This window comes from Drosophila innubila, chromosome X, assembly GCF_004354385.1.
Source record: "Drosophila innubila isolate TH190305 chromosome X, UK_Dinn_1.0, whole genome shotgun sequence".
Taxonomy (NCBI): domain Eukaryota; kingdom Metazoa; phylum Arthropoda; class Insecta; order Diptera; family Drosophilidae; genus Drosophila; species Drosophila innubila.
Genome location: NC_047626.1, coordinates 33,440,728 through 33,460,119, shown reverse-complemented (window position 1 = coordinate 33,460,119; position 19,392 = coordinate 33,440,728). Strand labels below are relative to the sequence as shown.

The 19,392-nt window shown below is 36.2% G+C and overlaps 2 protein-coding genes across 2 annotated transcripts; both read right to left on the bottom strand.

The window, feature by feature from the left end:
- Nucleotides 1-788: 788 nt before the first annotated feature.
- On the bottom strand, nucleotides 789-1,632 carry LOC117793865 (protein twisted gastrulation). The gene has a single exon (XM_034634295.1). The coding sequence runs from the start codon at nucleotides 1,552-1,554 to the stop codon at nucleotides 832-834; it is 723 nt and encodes a 240-aa protein (XP_034490186.1). The 5' UTR covers nucleotides 1,555-1,632; the 3' UTR covers nucleotides 789-831.
- Nucleotides 1,633-1,771: 139 nt separating this feature from the next.
- On the bottom strand, nucleotides 1,772-18,067 carry LOC117793864 (serine protease gd). The gene is made up of 6 exons (XM_034634294.1): nucleotides 17,964-18,067; nucleotides 17,647-17,893; nucleotides 17,440-17,590; nucleotides 17,184-17,370; nucleotides 2,566-3,195; nucleotides 1,772-2,506 (listed from the first exon to the last, which is right to left on the bottom strand). Exons 2-6 carry the CDS (start codon nucleotides 17,854-17,856, stop codon nucleotides 1,969-1,971), a joined length of 1,716 nt encoding a protein of 571 aa, XP_034490185.1. The 5' UTR covers nucleotides 17,857-17,893; nucleotides 17,964-18,067; the 3' UTR covers nucleotides 1,772-1,968.
- Between the last annotated feature and the right edge of the window lie 1,325 nt (nucleotides 18,068-19,392).

The window sequence follows — 19,392 nt, the reverse complement described above, 5'->3', positions numbered from 1 at the left end:
GTATAACTCGATTTGATCGAAAAGTCGTAGCAAATTTTCCAACTTAGCTGTATATATTGCTAGTCGCCTTTCGCACCCTTTGTGATGCTTTCGTCACTAGCGCGAACTGCCGTCCGCAGTGATAGCTGAAATTTGAAATAATTTAATGGCAGTCGACCTCAGTGACTTCGGATATACATATAATATATCAAAAATATAAAATCACTGACATTTTGAAGGCTCCGAAATTTTAAAATTATTAAAATCATTTGGTCAAATAATTTTTTTTGGTGTGTGGATATGCAGTGAAAAAATTTTTTTTTTGGTTTCTTACATACAAACATGATATGTGTGGTGCCCGGGTTACAGAATGTTACATAGAAAAAAATCGAGTCCCAAAATTATCAGATTGTCCGAATAATTGAAATAACACAGTAATTTATTTTTGCGTTGAAGAAGTTTACTCAAGAAAAATATAAGAGGTGTTCCTCTTTTTCACGCTTCAATTCCGCGAGCGAAGCAAACAGGCGCGGAGCCCCCTGGTAAGGGTATAAAACTATAAATGTATATGGAAACAAATTTATATTTTGCAGCACTTGCGAATGAATAAGAACGCAGAGAGATTTCGAGATTCATTGAGGGCCTTATTTAGCCCAATTGACGTACAGTCACTTAAATATTTACAGTTCTATAAGTAAGTTTTTCAAGTCTAATGCCAGGTTCACATTGCGTCACATTTAAGTGTCAGCGCTCTACAGTGTTTTGAAATTTAAATAGCCGATTCTGAAGCCCAGATGCAACACTTCAGCTTTGTCATAAGCTCTGTCACACTGTGTTCACTGTAAAGGCCCCTTAAGTCATATCGTCGTCCTCGCCATAGTCCCACATATCATTAGGCGCATCGTCTTTAATTCCAAAAATATGCTCCATATCCTGCTCAGCATCCATATTGACAGTATCATCGCTGACTGCTTCTTGATCATCCGGGCACTCGGTGCAGCGACTCTCGTTGATTCCATAATTAAGACAAAGAGCACCCACACATTCGCAACAACCGTTGTGGAACCAACGATAGCTACTGGCTCCCATGCTTTCGCACTGTTGTTTGCATTTGAGAGATCGAATGCATGAGTTTACATATATGACAGTGCAGTTAACACTATCATTTAAATTGTAGTTAGCCTGGTGTAAAGACTGAGAGTTACCTTCCAGTCGTTGCTTAGTGCCAGCTCGCATGGAAATACGAATGGTGGACCACTGGTCGTCATCCTCGGTGGTGAGCGTGTCAAACAATTCGGGTAAACCATCAACATCACCGATCTCGGACCGGGGTGTCATAGAGCTTTGGACATCCTTCTGCTTCGGGCACATGTCCAGACATCCACAGCATTCCGTATATAGCTCGCCCAGGCAGTTAAGGCAGTCCTTACAACAGTGGCAATCATTGAGCTTACACTGACAGCTCTGTGTAAGCTGACACTTTGATACTACCGATCCGCAGATCATCTCATTGCATCCATCCTCGTTAGCGGTTGCCAACCCAAAACTGATGACGAAGAATACAAAACGCCACATTCTAAACGAAGTCACAAATTATAATGATGCAATGAGCATTCTTAGGACTGGCATTTATATGTAGAAAGGGAGAGACTTAAAAACCGTTAACAATGCCGCAAGTCAGACTCAGGTAAATAAAACTATCAGGCCAAATATCTTAGGTAGATGGCTGACTCGGGCTTGAGCTATGATCAGGGTCTGTCATAAAAGTAATTTAAAATAAGTTAAGAATTAGTTCAGGTAGACACTTTTATTATATACATGTAAATCCACAACTTCTGAGGTGGCTTAAGCTATTTTGCACGTCAAGCAAAAGCATGTCTACAAATGACGTGGTGCACCTACCAAAATTTATCAAAGCATATAAGTAATTTAAATTCAATTAACATTCAAATGCTATACGATAAAATTACGTTAAGCAATCTTCAAAAACTAAATAATAAATGCCATTATCCAATCAATAAACTTAGCTACGTCAGCATAAATGATATATTGCTTGCTGCAACAAGGACCTGAATCATCTATGTGTGATCTCCTGGGCACAACGGGTAAGGTCGCTGATACAGTACCCCGGAGCATCCAACGATTGTTCTTCATTATCATAAGTCCGGCGCCGGAAATGCCGGTATATATGCTAGTGGCGCCAGGCCAACCTTGTCTGAGGACACTGGAGTCCACCAGGATGCCGGCACAAAAAGTGCGGTTTGACGAAAGGTTGCGAAAGTCTTCGTTTGACTTAAAGCACACTTCGTTGGAAACGATGGGCGCTTTAAGTACCTTTGGTTTGCTGTTACTAATTTCTGATTCAGCATCGCTTGAAGACGCAAATGTATTCGGTGCAGCCTGTGATAATGTCGTTGAATTGGATCTGTCAAAACTCCAACCAATTACAATACCATGCTCTCCCACTATGTTTTCCGTTTTGGTGGATCCCGACCACAGACAAACTGGCTGTATGAACGTGTTGAACCTGACAAAAGTTTTAAATATTATGAGTTAAAATAAAATTAAAAGGATATAAATGATTACCGCACTTCATCCTTGAGTATGAGGACTGCGATATCCGCATCGTAGTCACTTATATGTCTATTGTAATCAGAGTGTATGTAAATACCATCCACGGGAGCTGCCAAGGAGCCCTCCTCATTCCAGTTTTTTAGATTATGCCTACCCAAAAATACAAGCAGTTCATTGGCCGTATAACGTTGATTGAACATTTGGAAGCAGTGCGCTGAGCTTATAACTACGCGCGCCGAAATAAGCGTACCGCAACATTGAAAGTCGAGAGATGTGACATTATTTACATATATTGCCGCTAGCCAGGGCCAGGCACCGCGTGTTATGGAAGGTAAACTGTTGCTAGACGAAGTGCTTTGCCCATCAATAAAAATTATTGAGTCAACTGAGTTGTTCTCATCCACATCGACCTCATCTAGGACATTTCCGCCGCTATCGTTGCCGTAGTCGTCGGGGGAGACAAAAACTGGAAATTTGCGAATGTCATCAGGGCTTATTCTAAGCTCATCATTGGCAGATGTATTTCCTTCTGAACTTAAATCAGGAGTTGAGGTGATTTGACGTTGCCTTCGTTTAGGCAATCGGAAGTCAAAACTTTTATCAATCTTGCCACAGGTTTCCATCATCGAATGAAATGGGTTTCTGTAATAGTATTTAAACTTAATTAAATTTTTATCTGAGTAACGAAAGAATTTGTTCGCATATGAGTTTATAGCGTAAAATGCACCTATTGCTAGCGGCCATTTAATTAGCGGCATATTCGATTTATCGGAGAAAAGATTTTCAGTTCGTAATTCAAGTAAGGGCTTAAGTATGAAAAACTTCTTTGGTTCTTAAGATATCGAATATATCCTGACCTTAGTTGGTTTAAATCGGCTAGCTATAATAAAGCTGCTATTGGGAACCTGTCTTAAATTTAATACAGCGCTCTTCAAGGGCATCAAATCTTTGGTGCAGTCACCGCGAGCGAGGCGAGCAAAGGCGGAGCCCCCTTGTTTTTTATACATGTGGGCCCCATATGACAAAGATCAAATCTTAATACCTTGAATGAGTAAATGTATGTATCAGGCAGAAGATGGCGTAAGGAACCCTATAAACTATACATTTTCTTCGTCTGTATCAACAGCCGAGTCGATTGAGGCGGAGTCTTTTGTTGAATTAAGAACATAACGATGTTTTGATGATTTTTACTTTGAAATTTAGGGATAATTAAAAAAAATATTTTAGCATCTCTTCCTTATTTAAAAAAATATGTATATTAGAGTGGGTAAAATTTTTCCGCGAAAAACCGGTTATGATAATCGTAATCTACGATGAATTTTAAGAAGAATTGCCAAGAAACCATGAGTCTAAAATCAATATCGACTTTCCCCTTTTTACGGATAAGTTATTCGTGTTTTTTATATGGGTAATTGTCTGTTAGTTGGAACTTACCTCAAAAAAAAAAAAAACCCCGCAGATAAAGACCGCACTATGATGAATTTGGCAATAAGAATTAGTTGGCGTTCTTAACTAGTTTTTTTTATACCCTGAGCCCATAGTGACATTAGAGCTATGGTTTCTTTGGCAATTCTTCTTAGAATTCATTTTAGATTACGATTTTCATAAACACTTTGTGAATTTTTTACTCCATACAAATTGACCCAATAATCATAAAAATCCATGTAGAGTAGGCTGAGTTATTAGCACATGAGCAGCTATGTATATTATAGTATAAGCTTTGTTGAGTTATTTTAAGAAACAAATAACAGTTTTTATACTAAGCCTTGGTTTTCCAGCGAATGTCAGAATGTGTAAGATAATAACTTGATAATCTGTGAAATTGGTTTAGATCAGACTTTGAAAATGTTATGACGCAAGCGACATTTTTCCGAAATTTGTTTTTTTATGCAAGTGTGTTCATAAATACCAACAACATCTATTAAACATCATTAGATATTAAAAAGAACTTTCTGGTGTAAAATTAGCTTTTTGTCGCTTGCTTCTTTTTTGCAAATGAGGTTCGATATGCTATGCTATGCTCTCTGCTCTCTGACATTGGTTAATGTTGATGTTTTATTTGTTGAATAATAAGAGGTTAGTTGCAGGTGGTGCTTTAGAGCGAGAACTCAACAAAAGTATTGTTATCTATTTTGGAGCAAGTGCCCGCCGATTTGGCACTAGACTAGGAACCATGGATTGCAGCTGGCAACATGGTGGCCGGACTAAAATCAACCTCACACAACGTTTTCTACGTGCCCACGGTGAGCAGAACTAGAACCGTCGTACCTGTACGAAAGGGGATCCAAGCTTATCTTATGTCACATTACAGCACTGACGACCTGATTGTAGTATTGCTGGAGAACGACAGAAAGCGCCTAATGGTGGCTTCCTGCTACATGGCATCATAAATGATTTGCGCGCAGCGTCAAAAGTTCTTGTTGTAGCCGGAGCACTGGGAGCAGCGAGAGCAAGGGCTTGCCCACCGCTGGTTTAAAGCAATAGCCACCGAGAAAATCGCAGAACCGGGTATCATAGAATCCGCTACGGACATTGAGGATTCTCTAAAAACCCTGTCCAAGGATCTCACAGATGCATTTTACGCATCGTGCCCACTTACAAGAACAAAAGGAAAAACCAGGCCACGCTCGTGGAGCCCAGACCTCACGATTCAAAGGAATAACCTCAGAGAATTTTTCAAGATCGCCAAGCAAGCGGACGAAGAAATTGTACACGAGGAATATAAACTCATGCTCAGAAGACAGACATTCGGAAAGCACAGAGAAACTCGTGGAGGAACTTCTGCTCTGGGATAAAGAAAGTGACTAAAACAGCTAGACTTAGGAAGCTGCTCTCCAAGCAGCCTACTATTCAAAGTCAGCTCAAACTAGAAGAAGTCAAATGGGCGGAAGGCAGGATTACAGGCCAATAAGCCTAACCTCGTTTTTACTAAAGACACTTGAAAAATTGATGGATCTTCACATCAGGAACGATGTGGGACGACTCATGTCGGAAAAACAGCACGGCTACACTAAAGGGAAGTCAGTAGAAACTGCGCTTCATTCACAAGTAGCATCTATACAGAAGCCCAAGAATATGCACTAGGAGTTATTGTGGACATCTCTGGAGCATTCAACAATGTATCCACTATAGCAATGACAGATTGTCTTGAAACGACCAACACCTACCCATTATCCACTGGATAAACAACCTCTTAGGTTGCAGGCGGGTACAATCAGATTGGGGTACTGCCTCTATAGTTAAAGGGGCACACAGAGGTACACCACAAGGTGGAGTCTTATCTCGCCTGCTATGGAATATGGTGGTCGACCACCTAATTAAGATATTTGACAGGAGGGCCTCAAAAATAACCGCCAATGCCGATCAGTATAATTAAGTATAAGTATAATTATTACGGGTGTCTGTCCGTCGATCCTCAGCTCAGTTATGGAACACACACTCAGGGAGATATGCGAGTGGGCGGAAGGAGTCGGACTCGATATCAATGCGGATAAGTCGGACCTGGTTCTCTTCACAAAGAGATACAAGGTTCCGCTATGGATCCCACCGAGATAAGCGAAGTTCGGCTAACACCAAAAACACAGGTCAAATACCTAGGCACGGTGCTGGAAGGCAAGCTGACAAGGAGAGCTAATGTTAAAGAAACGGTGAACAAAGCCACCATTGCGCTATGTGCAACCAAGAAGATGTTAAGCTGCACTTGGGGTCTCTCACCTGATCTGATGCATTAGATCTACATATCGGTTGTGCGACCAACCCTGATGTACGGAATCTTAGTGAGGTGGCTAGCCTCCGAAAAGAAAACTTACGTTAGGCTAATGGAAAGGGTTCAGCGGCAGGCAATGCTTTGCTTCACAGGTGCACAGAGATCCATTAAGCACTGGACCAAGTCGGTCCGTATCCTCTGGATTCCCAGCCACCAGAGAACAGATCGAAACGAGGCAGGCTACTGGTAGGTATACTCACCGGTCACTGCCTTGCGGCGGCGCATGCCGTCAAGTTTGGTATCACCAACAATAATAGCTGCAGAAAGTGCGGTGGGTCTGGGGTCTTAGAGACCCTAGAACATCTCATCTGCAACTGCAAGACTAAGGTACCTTGGAGCACCGACGCTGACATCACTAGATGTTGCCACTAGAAGAGCCCCAAGAGAACTACTTTCCTTCGCCAAAAGAACATCAATCCTACAGGATTTCAAGACAACGTTATGATCATGACACACAAACTTCCGGATCTCTAAGGGCCTTACTGGCCTATGAATTAGCCCCGCGAGGGCCGTCCGGCTTAACCTAAATTAACCTATATATATAAAATTCTTTTTCCTGACTGACTGACTGACTCACTGATCATAGCACAGCCCAAACCATAAGACCTAGAAGGCTGAAATTTTCACACAACATAGCTTAGACAATTTCAATGTGCAATAAGACGGCATTTTGCGTAAATTCAAATTGTAAGCGAGTCAAATTCGGGGTCAAAGTTTACACTTTGAGAAAATAGTTTAGTATGAAAAACTTTGTTAGTTTTAAAACTATCTCAACCAAACTCACAGACTGTGTCTATTTTACCATATGTTACATTTTGACTAAATTTGGTCACACTCAGATGACTATATCATATAGCTGTCATAGGTACAATCAAGCTCAAATTAACCTTTAGTATAAAAACGTTTTTGTTTTTCAAGATATCTTAGCCAAACTCACAGATTTTGTATTTGGGACTGCCTGTTATATCGTGACCAAATTTGCTTAATATCGGGTTACTATATTATATAGGTGCAGTAAGAACAATCGGATGTAAATTAACCTGTAGTATGAACAACATTTTTGTGTCTCAAGATATTTCAACCAAACTCACAGATTGTGTATTTGGGACTGCCTGCTATATTCTGACCAAATTTGGTCAACATCAGGCTTCTATCACTGCGGACGGTAGTCCGCGCTAGTGACGAAAGCAGCATGAAGGATGCGAAAGGCGACTTGCAATATATACAGCTAATATAGACAATTTGCTACGACTGTCCGATTAAATTGAAAGGTTTAGTCCTAGCTAACAAAATGGCTTTTTGCTAACTCACCTGGTTCATGAGATAAGAGGGTGTAAGTGGGAGGGGAAAAATTAAAAATTTACAGCTATTGGGGACGTTTAGGTATTTTGGTAAATTATTTATTAAAAATTTTTATCAAAAGTACGCGTCGATTCCTACCTCAATTACCCGAACCCGACATCTGGTTCAAAAGATAACAAAAATTGAATTTTTTAGTGGACTTCTCTAAATTAAATGAAAAGTCAGTTTGTCTGTTTATTTGTTTGTTTTTTTTTTTGTCTGTATCAAAGCGCCTAAAAAAAAGGTCAGATTTTATCCAGAACTCTAGATATGTTTGATCTACGACTTTAAATAAAAGATCCGCTAGATAAGCGGGAAAACGCTAAATCCCGCTAAGCCCCAACCGTTTCCAAACCATAGAAGCTTCAGATATGTTCTATATATCATTGGAAAGGTGTGTTTGAGGCAGTGTTGTCAAAATCTTAGGGGCTAAAATTGATAAATTGAAAAAAAAAGATAAAAAAAATAATTATATAATATATAAAAAATATATAGTATATAAAAAATTAATATAATCTAGAGAAAGCCAGTGTTGCCAATGCAACACACAAAAATAAACAAAAGTGAAATGGTAACTCTGTTGCGTCAGTAGCGCGCTTTGTTTAAATTTTTAAAGCACACAGCTGATTAGAATTGTTCATAAATGAACATGGTATTTAAGCAACCCTCGGAAGGCGCTGCCAGATGTGTGGCAAACCACTTGAAAAGTTCACCAAGGCGTTGGATAACCACATGGGAAGCGATCTTGGCTTTCAGAAATAGATGGGCAAGGGCAATAAAACAAAACTAATTAAACAATAGAAAGGAAATAACTCCGTCACCAGTCTTTATAGTCTTTGAGATCCAGGTGTTCCAACGAACAACACGAGTTGTGAATATCGAGAGCCAGCCAGAAACGGCATGGGCTTGACACATTTTTATAAAAGGGTATCATGTCATCCATCGATCACAAGTAAAAAAAACGATTTCTGATTGAACTGCCTGCTGAATGCCTCCATTGTGTAACATATGATCACTAAGCAAATAATTTGCTCAGTGCAGTGTTGCCAGATTCTTATGGGCTAAATTTGCTAAATTAAAAAAAAAAAAATTGCTAAAAATTGCTAAAAAAAAAATAAATTAAATAATTCTATAAAAAAATGCATATTTTTTTTGAACATGTTTAGGACTAAGGATAAATTACGTCAATAAAATAAAAAAAACTTCGGCACTGCATAAAAAGTACCCTGTGGTTCTGAATGTCCCTTTGCTTGATTGTCCATGATGTTTTTGTCATTTCTTGACGTTCTGTTGTTAGTTTTGTAATCATTCTGCCAGCGTCAACTGGCCTACTGCTCGTCCGCACTTTAAAATTTGAGTCCGCACTTTAAAATTTGAGTCAATTGGTACATTGTTAGTCAAGAAACTTTAGGCCGAATGGAGTAATGCTTAGAGTCGACGACTCGCCACAAGCAGACCTATTCAGTTTGGGTTCCCGGGTTCGAATTCCGCTGTGAACAGACATATACACCCGTCGTCAAAGTATCAAGCATGTAGTTTTTAATTCTAAAATAAAAAATAATTAAAGCGAAAAAAAAAATTTAAAAAAAAAGCAAAGGCTTAAAATATTTTTCTTTTCACTTCAATACTTAGGGACTTCTCGGCAGAGTTCCACGAAGAGTTTCTAGTGTTTAATGTGAAGATAACCTTAGGGAATTCCTATGTTAGTTTCCTCTGTCCTCGTTCCTAGGAACTCAAAATGTTAAAGTCCACAACGTTTTTCATACAATGTCCACAAGGTTTCCCTATCGATTAGGGACAAATCCACATGGATTCCACAATTTTTCCTTGAGGTCTGGAACTGCTGGGTAATTATTATGATCGTGATAGCTCACCCTTATTGCGCACAGTGCAGAATGCCAATTTTTGTGTTTTTTTTATTATTAATTTTTATTGTTATTTAAAAGTTTTATATTAAACTTTATTTTTTTCTTCACAAAATTGAAAAACAAAAATTTTGGGGCTGGAATATGCTTTCGTCACTAGACATTTACCTAGTGTAGAGGTTTTTTTTGTGTGATGAATTAAACTAGTTGTGTCTTTCTGCATCGTATATCAAATTTATGTGTTCCTTTTCTCTTCATTATTAAAGAAAATTTTTTTGTGTAATTCAGAAAGAAATTCAACGAATACATTTACATATTTAACACTATGCCTGCATTATTGATAAAGTTACAATATCAAAAGCAAAAGCAATTGCAAAAATTTCTGATATCACACAAAAAAAACCTCTACACGAGGTAAAAGTTTAGTGACGAAAGCATATTCTAGCCCCGAAAATTCTGATATCCAATTTTGTGACAAACAAAATAAAGTTCAATATAAAAGTTTTAAATACAAAATAATCACGAAAATTGGCATTCGTCACTGCGAAAAAAGAAATTTTTATGTTTGTGGTAGCTCACCCTTTTTGCGCACAGTCCGAATTATTTAAATTGTCAAGTAATTTATTTTTGCGATAAAAAAAGTTTATTCAAGAAAAATATTAGAAGTTATCTTTTCACGCTTCAATTTCGCGAGCGAAGCGAAAAGGGGGGTTGCTCCCTATTCATTATATAACTTTACAATACAGTTTTGGGAGATTTTCGGTTCGTTTAGATTTCCCTTGATTTTAAACTTTGAAAAAAAAAAAACACAAAAACATATATTAAAAAGTGCGTGTGACTCGTGAATGAAGAAAATAATTAAATTTAGTTTTTCTTTTAAATCAATAGCTACCGTCACTAACGTAAAGAATCGAACTTGCCAACTCTGCCCGTTTTGGGCATCATTGTCAGTCAGTCCAGTATCAGTTATTGAATATACACATCTATGAATATATGCATTTATGATTATCTATATACAGGGGTAGGCACTCGAAGTGTTACTCGAAAAAAAGGATGTAACTTGGTCAATTTTTTTATTTTTGATTTCAAAACTTCTGAGTATTTAAAAAACATTCTAAGCTATAGAAAAAATGAGTTTTTGTTCGATAGAGCCACCCTTAGCGCGAAGTTTGTTCGTAAGGACTTCACACTCAGCACGAACGTGGTCTGTTGGAATTTGGTTCCATTTTCAGAACAGTTTTCTGAGCGTTTAGGTCTCAAATTTTTTAGTTGACACTTTGGCCTCCAGAATGGACCATATGGAAAAATTCATTGGGCTTAAATTTTGAGAATATGGCGGCCATTGCTGTAAAGAAATAAAGCTGCGAACTTTGTCTTGTTAAAATTTTTGGGTGTTTCTGGCTTTATGAGATAGTGCTGAGTCTTGTTGAAATGCCATATGATTTCTACCAAATTATTTAATTGCCTAAGATAGAAAAGCACCATTTAAAATATTTTCAAGGTATATATGTTGGTTAACCATTACGCCCTGTGCGATGAAAACCAGTGTTGAGCGCCTGTGGCAGTTACTGCACTCCAAGGTATCACTGATGCAAGCGCTTGATTTCGCAGAGCCATTCACTGGTCTAAATTGTTGTTAATTTTGTTCTGTAACCATACGCGATCGTTATGCTTGTTTACCAATTGCTGAACTGTACAAATTTTTTCATGACAAAATTTAATATTTTCTGTCCACCCATGTTTGTGCTGAGTCTGAATTCTTGCCGAACAAACTCGATGCTATACACCACGCTAAGGGTGGCTACATCGAATAAAAACTAATTTTTCTGTTACTTGAAATGTTTTTAAAATACTCATAAGTTTTCAAATAAAAAAATTGACCAATTTACAGCATTTTTTTCGAGTAACACTTTGACTATATAAAGTTGTTTGTCCAACTGACTGATTTAGCATTGTACAGGCCAAACGGTTTGACGTACGACCTTAAAACTTGGCCACAATATTCTTAAGCTAATTTCATCGGGAGATAAGGCTGCCTTTTTTCAAAATTCGAAGTGAAAGTGCCTTAAATTAAAGTTCAAAGTTCCCATATATTTTCTGTTTACATGTGTTTGTAGTGTAGTAGAGTTTGTTCAGGCGCGGTATTCAGTGGCAAAGTTGTGCAGGGGATGGTGAGTTCGATTCAGAAGAAGAAGCTCCGGGTTTGAATATCGCTTGATCATGTCGTTTTTTAAAAATCAATTTGACAAAACAAAGACATACATTTATTTAATTAACATATAGCAGTGTTTGGTCAGCTGGCGAGTTCAGTACGTAAATAAGTACTGCAGAGGATGGTGTATTAGACCCAGGTGCATGGAGGCGCGGGTTCATTTCCCACACCAGGCAGGATTTTTATTTTATTTTTTAATTTAATTTTATTAGCATATTTTTAAATTTTAGGATATTTTACAATTTGGTCAAAATCGGGTTACTATATCATATAGCTGCAATATGAACAATCGGGTTCAGATTCAACTTAAGTATGGAGAACTTTTTTGTTTTTCAAGTTATCTCAATCAAACTCACAGATTGTATTTTTCTTACCATGTTTTACACCCTGACCAACTTTTGTTAAAGTCGGATGACTATATCATAGAGCTGTCATAGGTACAATCAAGCTCAAATTAACCTTTAGTATGAAAAACTTTTTTGGTTCTTAAGACATGTCAACCAAAATCACAGATTGTCTATTTGAGACTGCCTGTTACACCCTGACCAAATTTGGTGAACATCGGGTAACTATATCATATAGCTGCCATTGGATCAATTGGATGGAAATAAACTCTTAGTATGAAAATTATTATTGTTTTTTGAGCTATCTCAACCAAACTCGCAGAATATGTCTTTTTTACTAAATCTTACACCCTGTTCAAATTTGGTCTAAATCGGATGACTATATAATATATATAATTTAAAAAACTTTTTTTTTAATTTTTGCACCAAACTCACAAATTCGCTTTTGCACGCCAAATGTCGAAGTTTGAATGAATGTTATAATATATAAATTTGTATTGCATTTAGCATTAAATTTCTAACGAAAAAAAATTTCTAATTTTTTTCAAATAACTGTTAACTGATGATAATTGCATCGTACGAACGGTGAAAAACGTAGTAGTCTGATTTGTATAAGAAGGTATCATGTCATTTAGCAGGTACTAATTCCTGGTCTATCAGAAAAAAAAATAATAATAAACTGATAAAAAATGTGACGAATAAGCCCAATGTTAAAAATAACGACCCTTTGCTCTTAAATTTGCACATATTTTTGTTACTTATATTATTTTCATACATACAAACAAGTTAATGTGATTGAATTTCAGAATAAACAAATTCGTGTGGTGCCCGGGTTACAAAATATTTTAAAGATAAAAATCGAGTGTTCGAATTATTAGGTTTTCCGAATTAACAAGTGTCCGAATTATTGAAAAAGTACAGTAATTTTGTTTTGCGTTAAAGAAGTTTATTCAAGAAAAATATAAGAAGTGCTTCTCTTTTTTACGCATCAATTCCGCGGGCGAAGCGAGTAATATATACAGATGCAAAAATTAATAAAAATAATCAATTTTGTTTGTCTATTTAAAATTTTTTATTTTTTGATAATGTTAACTTTTAACCTCTTTACGAGGTCCAGCTACGAGTGAATTTTCATGTCCTAAATTTTGTGACGACCAATATTAAGCTTAGTAATTAATAATTTAATAAAAAAAAAGGTATCCGGCATTGCGCAAAAAGTTCCACGACAGACGGTCGGTTGTGGCTAAATCGACTCGTCTGTTGATACTGATCCAGAATATATCTACTTTATGGGGTCTGCCATGCCTGCTTCTGCCAGTTACTAACATTCAGCCAAACTTATAATACCCTTTTTGCACAGGGTATAAATATATAAAAGGTTTCCTTAGATTAGTTGACCATATTTTATTTTGAATTTTTTAGGGACAAAGAGTTTTAAAAGGGAAGTGATGAGTAAAAAATAATATCGAATTTCACTTTCTTTGTAAAAAAAAGTGAGGCTTCGAATAATTGCTTTGAAGAAAAGCATCTGCTTCAATTTGATTTTGATTGAATTATTTTGGTCATTATCTTTCAACTAAATCCAAAAAAGCCAAATACACTGGGTTGTTCAAAACTCAGTAAGGTGGAAAAGCTGAAAATCAAAATTTTTCAAAAAGCCACAATCTACAAAGAAAACGTTGAAAACTGCAGTGAGATATTACCGGAGATGGTGCAAACAGCTCGCACATATATTAGAGAAAGTAATTGAATGGCCTGCAGTCCAAAGTTAGGCCTCTCTTTTTAAACGCCAGACATATTGCCGAAGAGTAACGTTCAAAGGGCGTAGAACGAAAAAGGAGGAATGTTATATGGATAGATGATAGTTAAATTGTATTATCTGGTGAAAAGGATCTGTTTTGTTCGGCAGGCATAAAGCTCCAAAAGAAACAACAAAAACCATTTAACAAGTAGCTTTGAGCAATATGATATAGGCTTGTTTTTCGAGCTATGGAGTAGATACATTGCATGTGGAAAATATATAAATAAAAAAAAAAAATAACACGAAAATTAGCATTCTGCACTGTGCGCAAAAAGAGTGTGCTACCACGAACATAAAAATTACTTTTTGCGCAGTGCCAAATGCCAGTTTTCGTGTTTTTTATTTTTTTATATATATATTTTTTTTATTAAAATTTTTATATTGAACTTTATTTGTTCGTCACAAAATTGGATATCAGAAAATTTGCGGCTGGATTATGCTTTCGTCACTAGACTGTAACTTTATCATTAATGCAGACAGATAGTATAGTATTTATTTGTTGAATTTATTTCAAATTTAAAAAAATAATTCTCTTTAATTATAAAGAAAGTTAGGGAGCTCCGTTCCTGCACGCTTCGCTCGCTTTACTACAGTCGAGCATACTCTACTGTCGAAGACCCCGTACTTACTATGAAAAAAAAAATTTTTCATACTACGACTTGGATTTCGCCCGATCGGTCCTATGACAGCTATATGATATAGTGGTTTGATTAGAACAAACTTTGGTCAGGATATATACAATCAAGTTAAATGCATATTGTGTTAGTTTGGTCAAGATTTCTCATAAAATAAGTTTTTCACACTAGAACTTGATTTTCGCCCGATTGGTCCTATGACAGCTATATGATATAGTGTTCCGATATGAACCAACTTCGGTCAGGATGTATAAAACTAACTTAAATGCATGTTCTATCAATTTGGTTAAAATATCTCATAAAACAAAAAAGTTTTTCATACTAAAACCTAATTTTGACCCGATCGGTCCTATGACAGCTTTTTGATTTAGTGGTTCGATTTAAACCAACTCAGGATATATAAGACCAAGTGAAATGCATATTGTATCAGTTTGGTTAAGATATCTCATATAACCAAAAAGCTCTTCGTACTAAAACGTGAGTTTCGACCGATAGAAAAATGTGTAGATTCAGTAAACAGGTAATATCTTCCAAGCCCCTCAGCCAAAATTTATGAGTCAAATACAAAAAAACCAAAAAATTTTACGTACTACAACATACTTAAATTTAATAAAAATCATTAGAGTCGTTTTGTCAGAAATCGCCAAAATGTAAGCTAAGCTGTATATATTGCTAGTCACCTTTCGCACCCTTCGTGCTGCTTTCGTCAGTAGCGCGAACTGCCGTCCGCAGTGATCATGAGTTCCTTAAATTAACAAATGTGACTACGACGTGTTTGGAAACATTGGTAAAGCGAGTGGCGCCATTTTATTTATCGCAGCTGTTTGTAGATTTAGGCAATATTTTTATATTATATTTTAAAAATAGATGTACGAGAAGACCTCATGTCAACTAAAACTTTGTGATATGAATAAGAACATAAAAGTATAAAATAAGGTGGCAAATCATAGAGACGGATGAACAGACAGACGAATATGGTCAAATCAACTCGGCTGTTAATGCTGATCAAGAATATACATATAAGTTTATTGGGTTTTTCACGCCTTCACCCCATTAGATACATTTGGACAAGACCAATATTCGCTTTCTTGCCCATTTTGGATTCGCTCAGAGTATAAAAAAATAGACAAAAGGGAAGACTTTCCGTGGAAGTTGAGCCAAAGTAATCTTTGCAATCACGTAAGTAATTTATAAAAAGAAATTCAAAGGCAAGCCTAATGACACGAAATTTAGAACATATCTTTCCAACCCCCTAGTGAACATATCTGTAAATTCTGTGGTTGTCTCTTACTTATCAAACCTCTTATATCGTATCTTATTTTACACCAGACATGCTCAGCCCTTTGTATTTGTCCACAAGATAGGAAAACGACGATCGTATACATGAACGGCACCAAGCATACAAACAGCCAATACATGCAAACAATAAGGTATTTATGTATGTATGTATGTATGCACTGCGTAGAGCAGTCTCCCTTCTTTCGCGAGCAAACTGACCAACAATTTGAACGATTTTGTTTTGGTCTAGCGTTCTTATTTTCATTCGCAAGCGACGCGCTCCTAATTCGAATGTAATTTATTGTTGCCTTTTCGGCGAGTTTGCACTGAATGAAATCTTTTTTGTTTTAGTTTTACTTATGTTCGCCGTTAAAATTATAAGCTAACTTTTTCAGTGCAAGAAAAAATCTGATTGCTTCAATGTATTTGTTTTTTTGTTTTTGTGAGAATTGTTGTTTGCCCAGCCGTATGCTGGGTTTGAGAATGCCTGTTTTACACTCTTCCTGCAAATATTGCTAGTCGACTTTTACATCAATGCTCCCTAGCGAGAACTGCCGATTACAGTAATTTGAATAATTGTTGTTTTGATTTTAAACTTCTGCTTACAGTGGTCGGCATATTTATTGTGAAAAAACGTTAAAGTTAAATCTACTCATAATTGATACTATGTTTGTGAAGATTTTAGCATCAATAAAAAGGTCATTTAAATCCTGTTTGCATGAAACAAAATTTTCCGTAACCCATTTAGTACCAATTAAAAAATTTTAAATTTATGTAAAAATCTACTTTTTTGACTTTTTTCCTATGGCTTAAACAAAAAATGTTTTGATGCAAAAAGTTTCTTCAAATAATTCTTATAGTGACTGCAAATTTTTCAAAAATCTCTTTGCTTACATTTTTTACGATTTTTTGAATGGGATGATCTCAGAAAAGTTTTGTATAAAAAGGAGGAAAAAGTGGCAAAAATAGTAATTTTTAGCAATTTTCTAAAAATCATAAAAAATATAAGCAAAGAGATTTTTGAAAAATTATTTTTGCAGTCACTATAAGAATTGTTTGAAGAAACTTTTTGCAACAAAACATTTTTTGACTAAGTCCGAGAAAAAAAGTTTAACAGTTTAACACAATTCTACGTCGACATAGATTCAAAATTTTCAATGGGTACTTCATGGGTTTAGTAAAATTTTGTATCATTCAAACAGGATTTAAATGACCTTTTCATTAATACTAAAATCGTCATTAAGTAAGTTCAAATTAAAGGTAGATTTAACTTTACATTTTGTCAAAATAAATATGCCGACCACTGTATGTTATCGTTGCAATTAAGGCATCGACTATTGATGTATAATTGTACTGAAAACCAACTACGCCACAATCCAGATGCATACTTCTTAAACTGGATGTGCGGCAGAGGTTTAGAGCCAAACTCATGTTTTGATGGCGTCTCCTTACCAACTGCCTTTCCTGATTCGATCTGCATTGTGGGCTCAATTAGACTTGACGACTTTATATCTGGTATGAATGTAAGCTTTCGTGTATGCTCCAGTTGAATTTGTGTCATAAAAGTACTATGATCTACAATAATGTGAGAAGTACGTGAGTGCCTCATCCATCTGCTGTTTCTAATCATTATCATATACAAACCTGCAGATCCAAAACAAATGACTTGATTGTTTGTAGAAATGAGTACAAGTTTGGGAGGGAAATTATGTTTTGGAAATCGGATTTTGTAAAGCACCGGCGCATGGGCTGTGAATTGTCCCCGAGTAAGTAGCTCTATTTCGCCAAGATAATTCTAAAAATGTTATTTTTTATTTTCAGTTCTTAACTGCAAGTGTTACATTCACTCACCGTTGTTGGCTTGCCCCGCATTGAGAGTAATACCCGAATCTGCAGACCTTGAACCTCAGGATTACGGACGGCAATTATACCAAACCATTCATTTCCGTCGAATCTGTATTGAAAAATCTTTGGGCACGGACTAATTGGCATACCTTGGGCAATAGTCTTAGTAAATTGCTCAAAGCATATAAGCAAAATGGTTGTGATATTCACTTTCATCTTTACTGCTCCTGTATGAGTATTTCTTAACACAGTTTTACTTGAGAGCATACATATGTAATGTACATAGCACACATTTAACGAAGTATCACAAAATTAAATTTGTGAAGTTAGATCTTACCTCATTAAAATCTTCATCAGATGCAAATCGTGTGCAATAGTGTGCAGTTACGTCTCTCTAAAAACATTTTATTATTTGACCCTTTCCTTAAATGTGAGCGAATTGTACATACATATGTCTATACATACATAGAAGGTATTTTAATGTTTGTTTACGTTTTATAAGTTGAGATTGCCACTTACATTAATCATATCACCATGCAAGTGTTGCCATACTTGCAATTTTATAGGGTTGTTGATAATATATCAATATATCAGTGTTGGCATATTAGCAATTTTAGAGGGTTGTTGATAATATATCAATATATCGATATTTTTTTCCAAAACTGATATATTTATATCGTAATATTTTTTTTGTCCAACTATCGAATATGCGAAATTTTTTTTGGGATATTTTATGATATTTTTGTGTTGGTCACTCTGTAGTCTGGGTAGCGAGCGAAAACGAGCCCGATAATAACGAGCTGAAGTTATATCTCAGCCTGGATGCTTCATGGGAAAGTGATCCCATGCAATTCTGGAATTCGCATAAGGCCGGGACTTTATAAAATCGCCTTAAGGTACCGCTGATGAGGTACCTCATCAGCCCTGGTAGCTCAGTGCCTTTGGAGCGGCAGGCGGCCGCTATAAAATGTGTCATCTGTGAATCTCGTAGCCGAATCACAGATCTCCACATAACGCAAAGCGTATTTTTAAAGTCCGTGAAATTAAAGTATTGGAACTAAAAGTTCGTTATTTTGTTATATTAATAATAGGGGGCTCCGCCCCCTGCTCGCTTCGCTCGCGGGATTGATGTGTTGAAAAGAGGAGCACTTCTTATATTTTTCTTGAATAAACTTCATTAACACAAAACCATATTACTGTACTATTTCAATAATTCGGACAACGTTATATTTCGGACACTCAATTTTTATTTATAAAATATTCTGTAAGCCGGGCAGCACACAAATTTGTTTATTTTGAAATCCAATCACATTAACGTGTTTGTAGGTAAGAAAATAATAATAATATAAGAAACAAAAACATGTGCAAATAAAGGCATTTAAACTGCGGTTTCTTCCATTTAAGAACAAATGCTCGTTATATCTAACATTGGAATTATTCGGCACGTTTTTTATCAGTTTTTTATTATCTTTTCCTACTGATAGATCAGTAATTAGTACCTGCTAAATGACATGATACGTTCTTCTAAATGCAATAAGTATCAACAAATTTAAAAAATATAACACTTTTTGTAAAAGAAACGAATAATTGTATGCACGCGGTTAGATTTGGCAGAAAACTTCAATATTTGGCATGCAAAAGTGAATATGTAAATTTTGTTAAGAAATTGCAAAAATTATAAAAGTTTTTCATATTAAAGGTTAATTTGAAACCGACGTTCATATGGCAGCTATATTATATAGTCATCCGATT

Bases quoted from the DNA above. Each gene is read 5' to 3' on its own strand.
- LOC117793865 (XM_034634295.1), bottom strand. From the start codon at position 1,554: ATGTGGCGTTTTGTATTCTTCGTCATCAGTTTTGGGTTGGCAACCGCT.
- LOC117793864 (XM_034634294.1), bottom strand. From the start codon at position 17,856: ATGAAAGTGAATATCACAACCATTTTGCTTATATGCTTTGAGCAATTT. The intron at 17,371-17,439 runs GTTTGTATATGA...ACATTATTGTAG, and splicing joins CATTTGTTTTGGATCTGCAG to ATCATAGTACTTTTATGACA. The intron at 2,507-2,565 runs GTAATCATTTAT...AACTTTTGTCAG, and splicing joins ATACTCAAGGATGAAGTGCG to GTTCAACACGTTCATACAGC.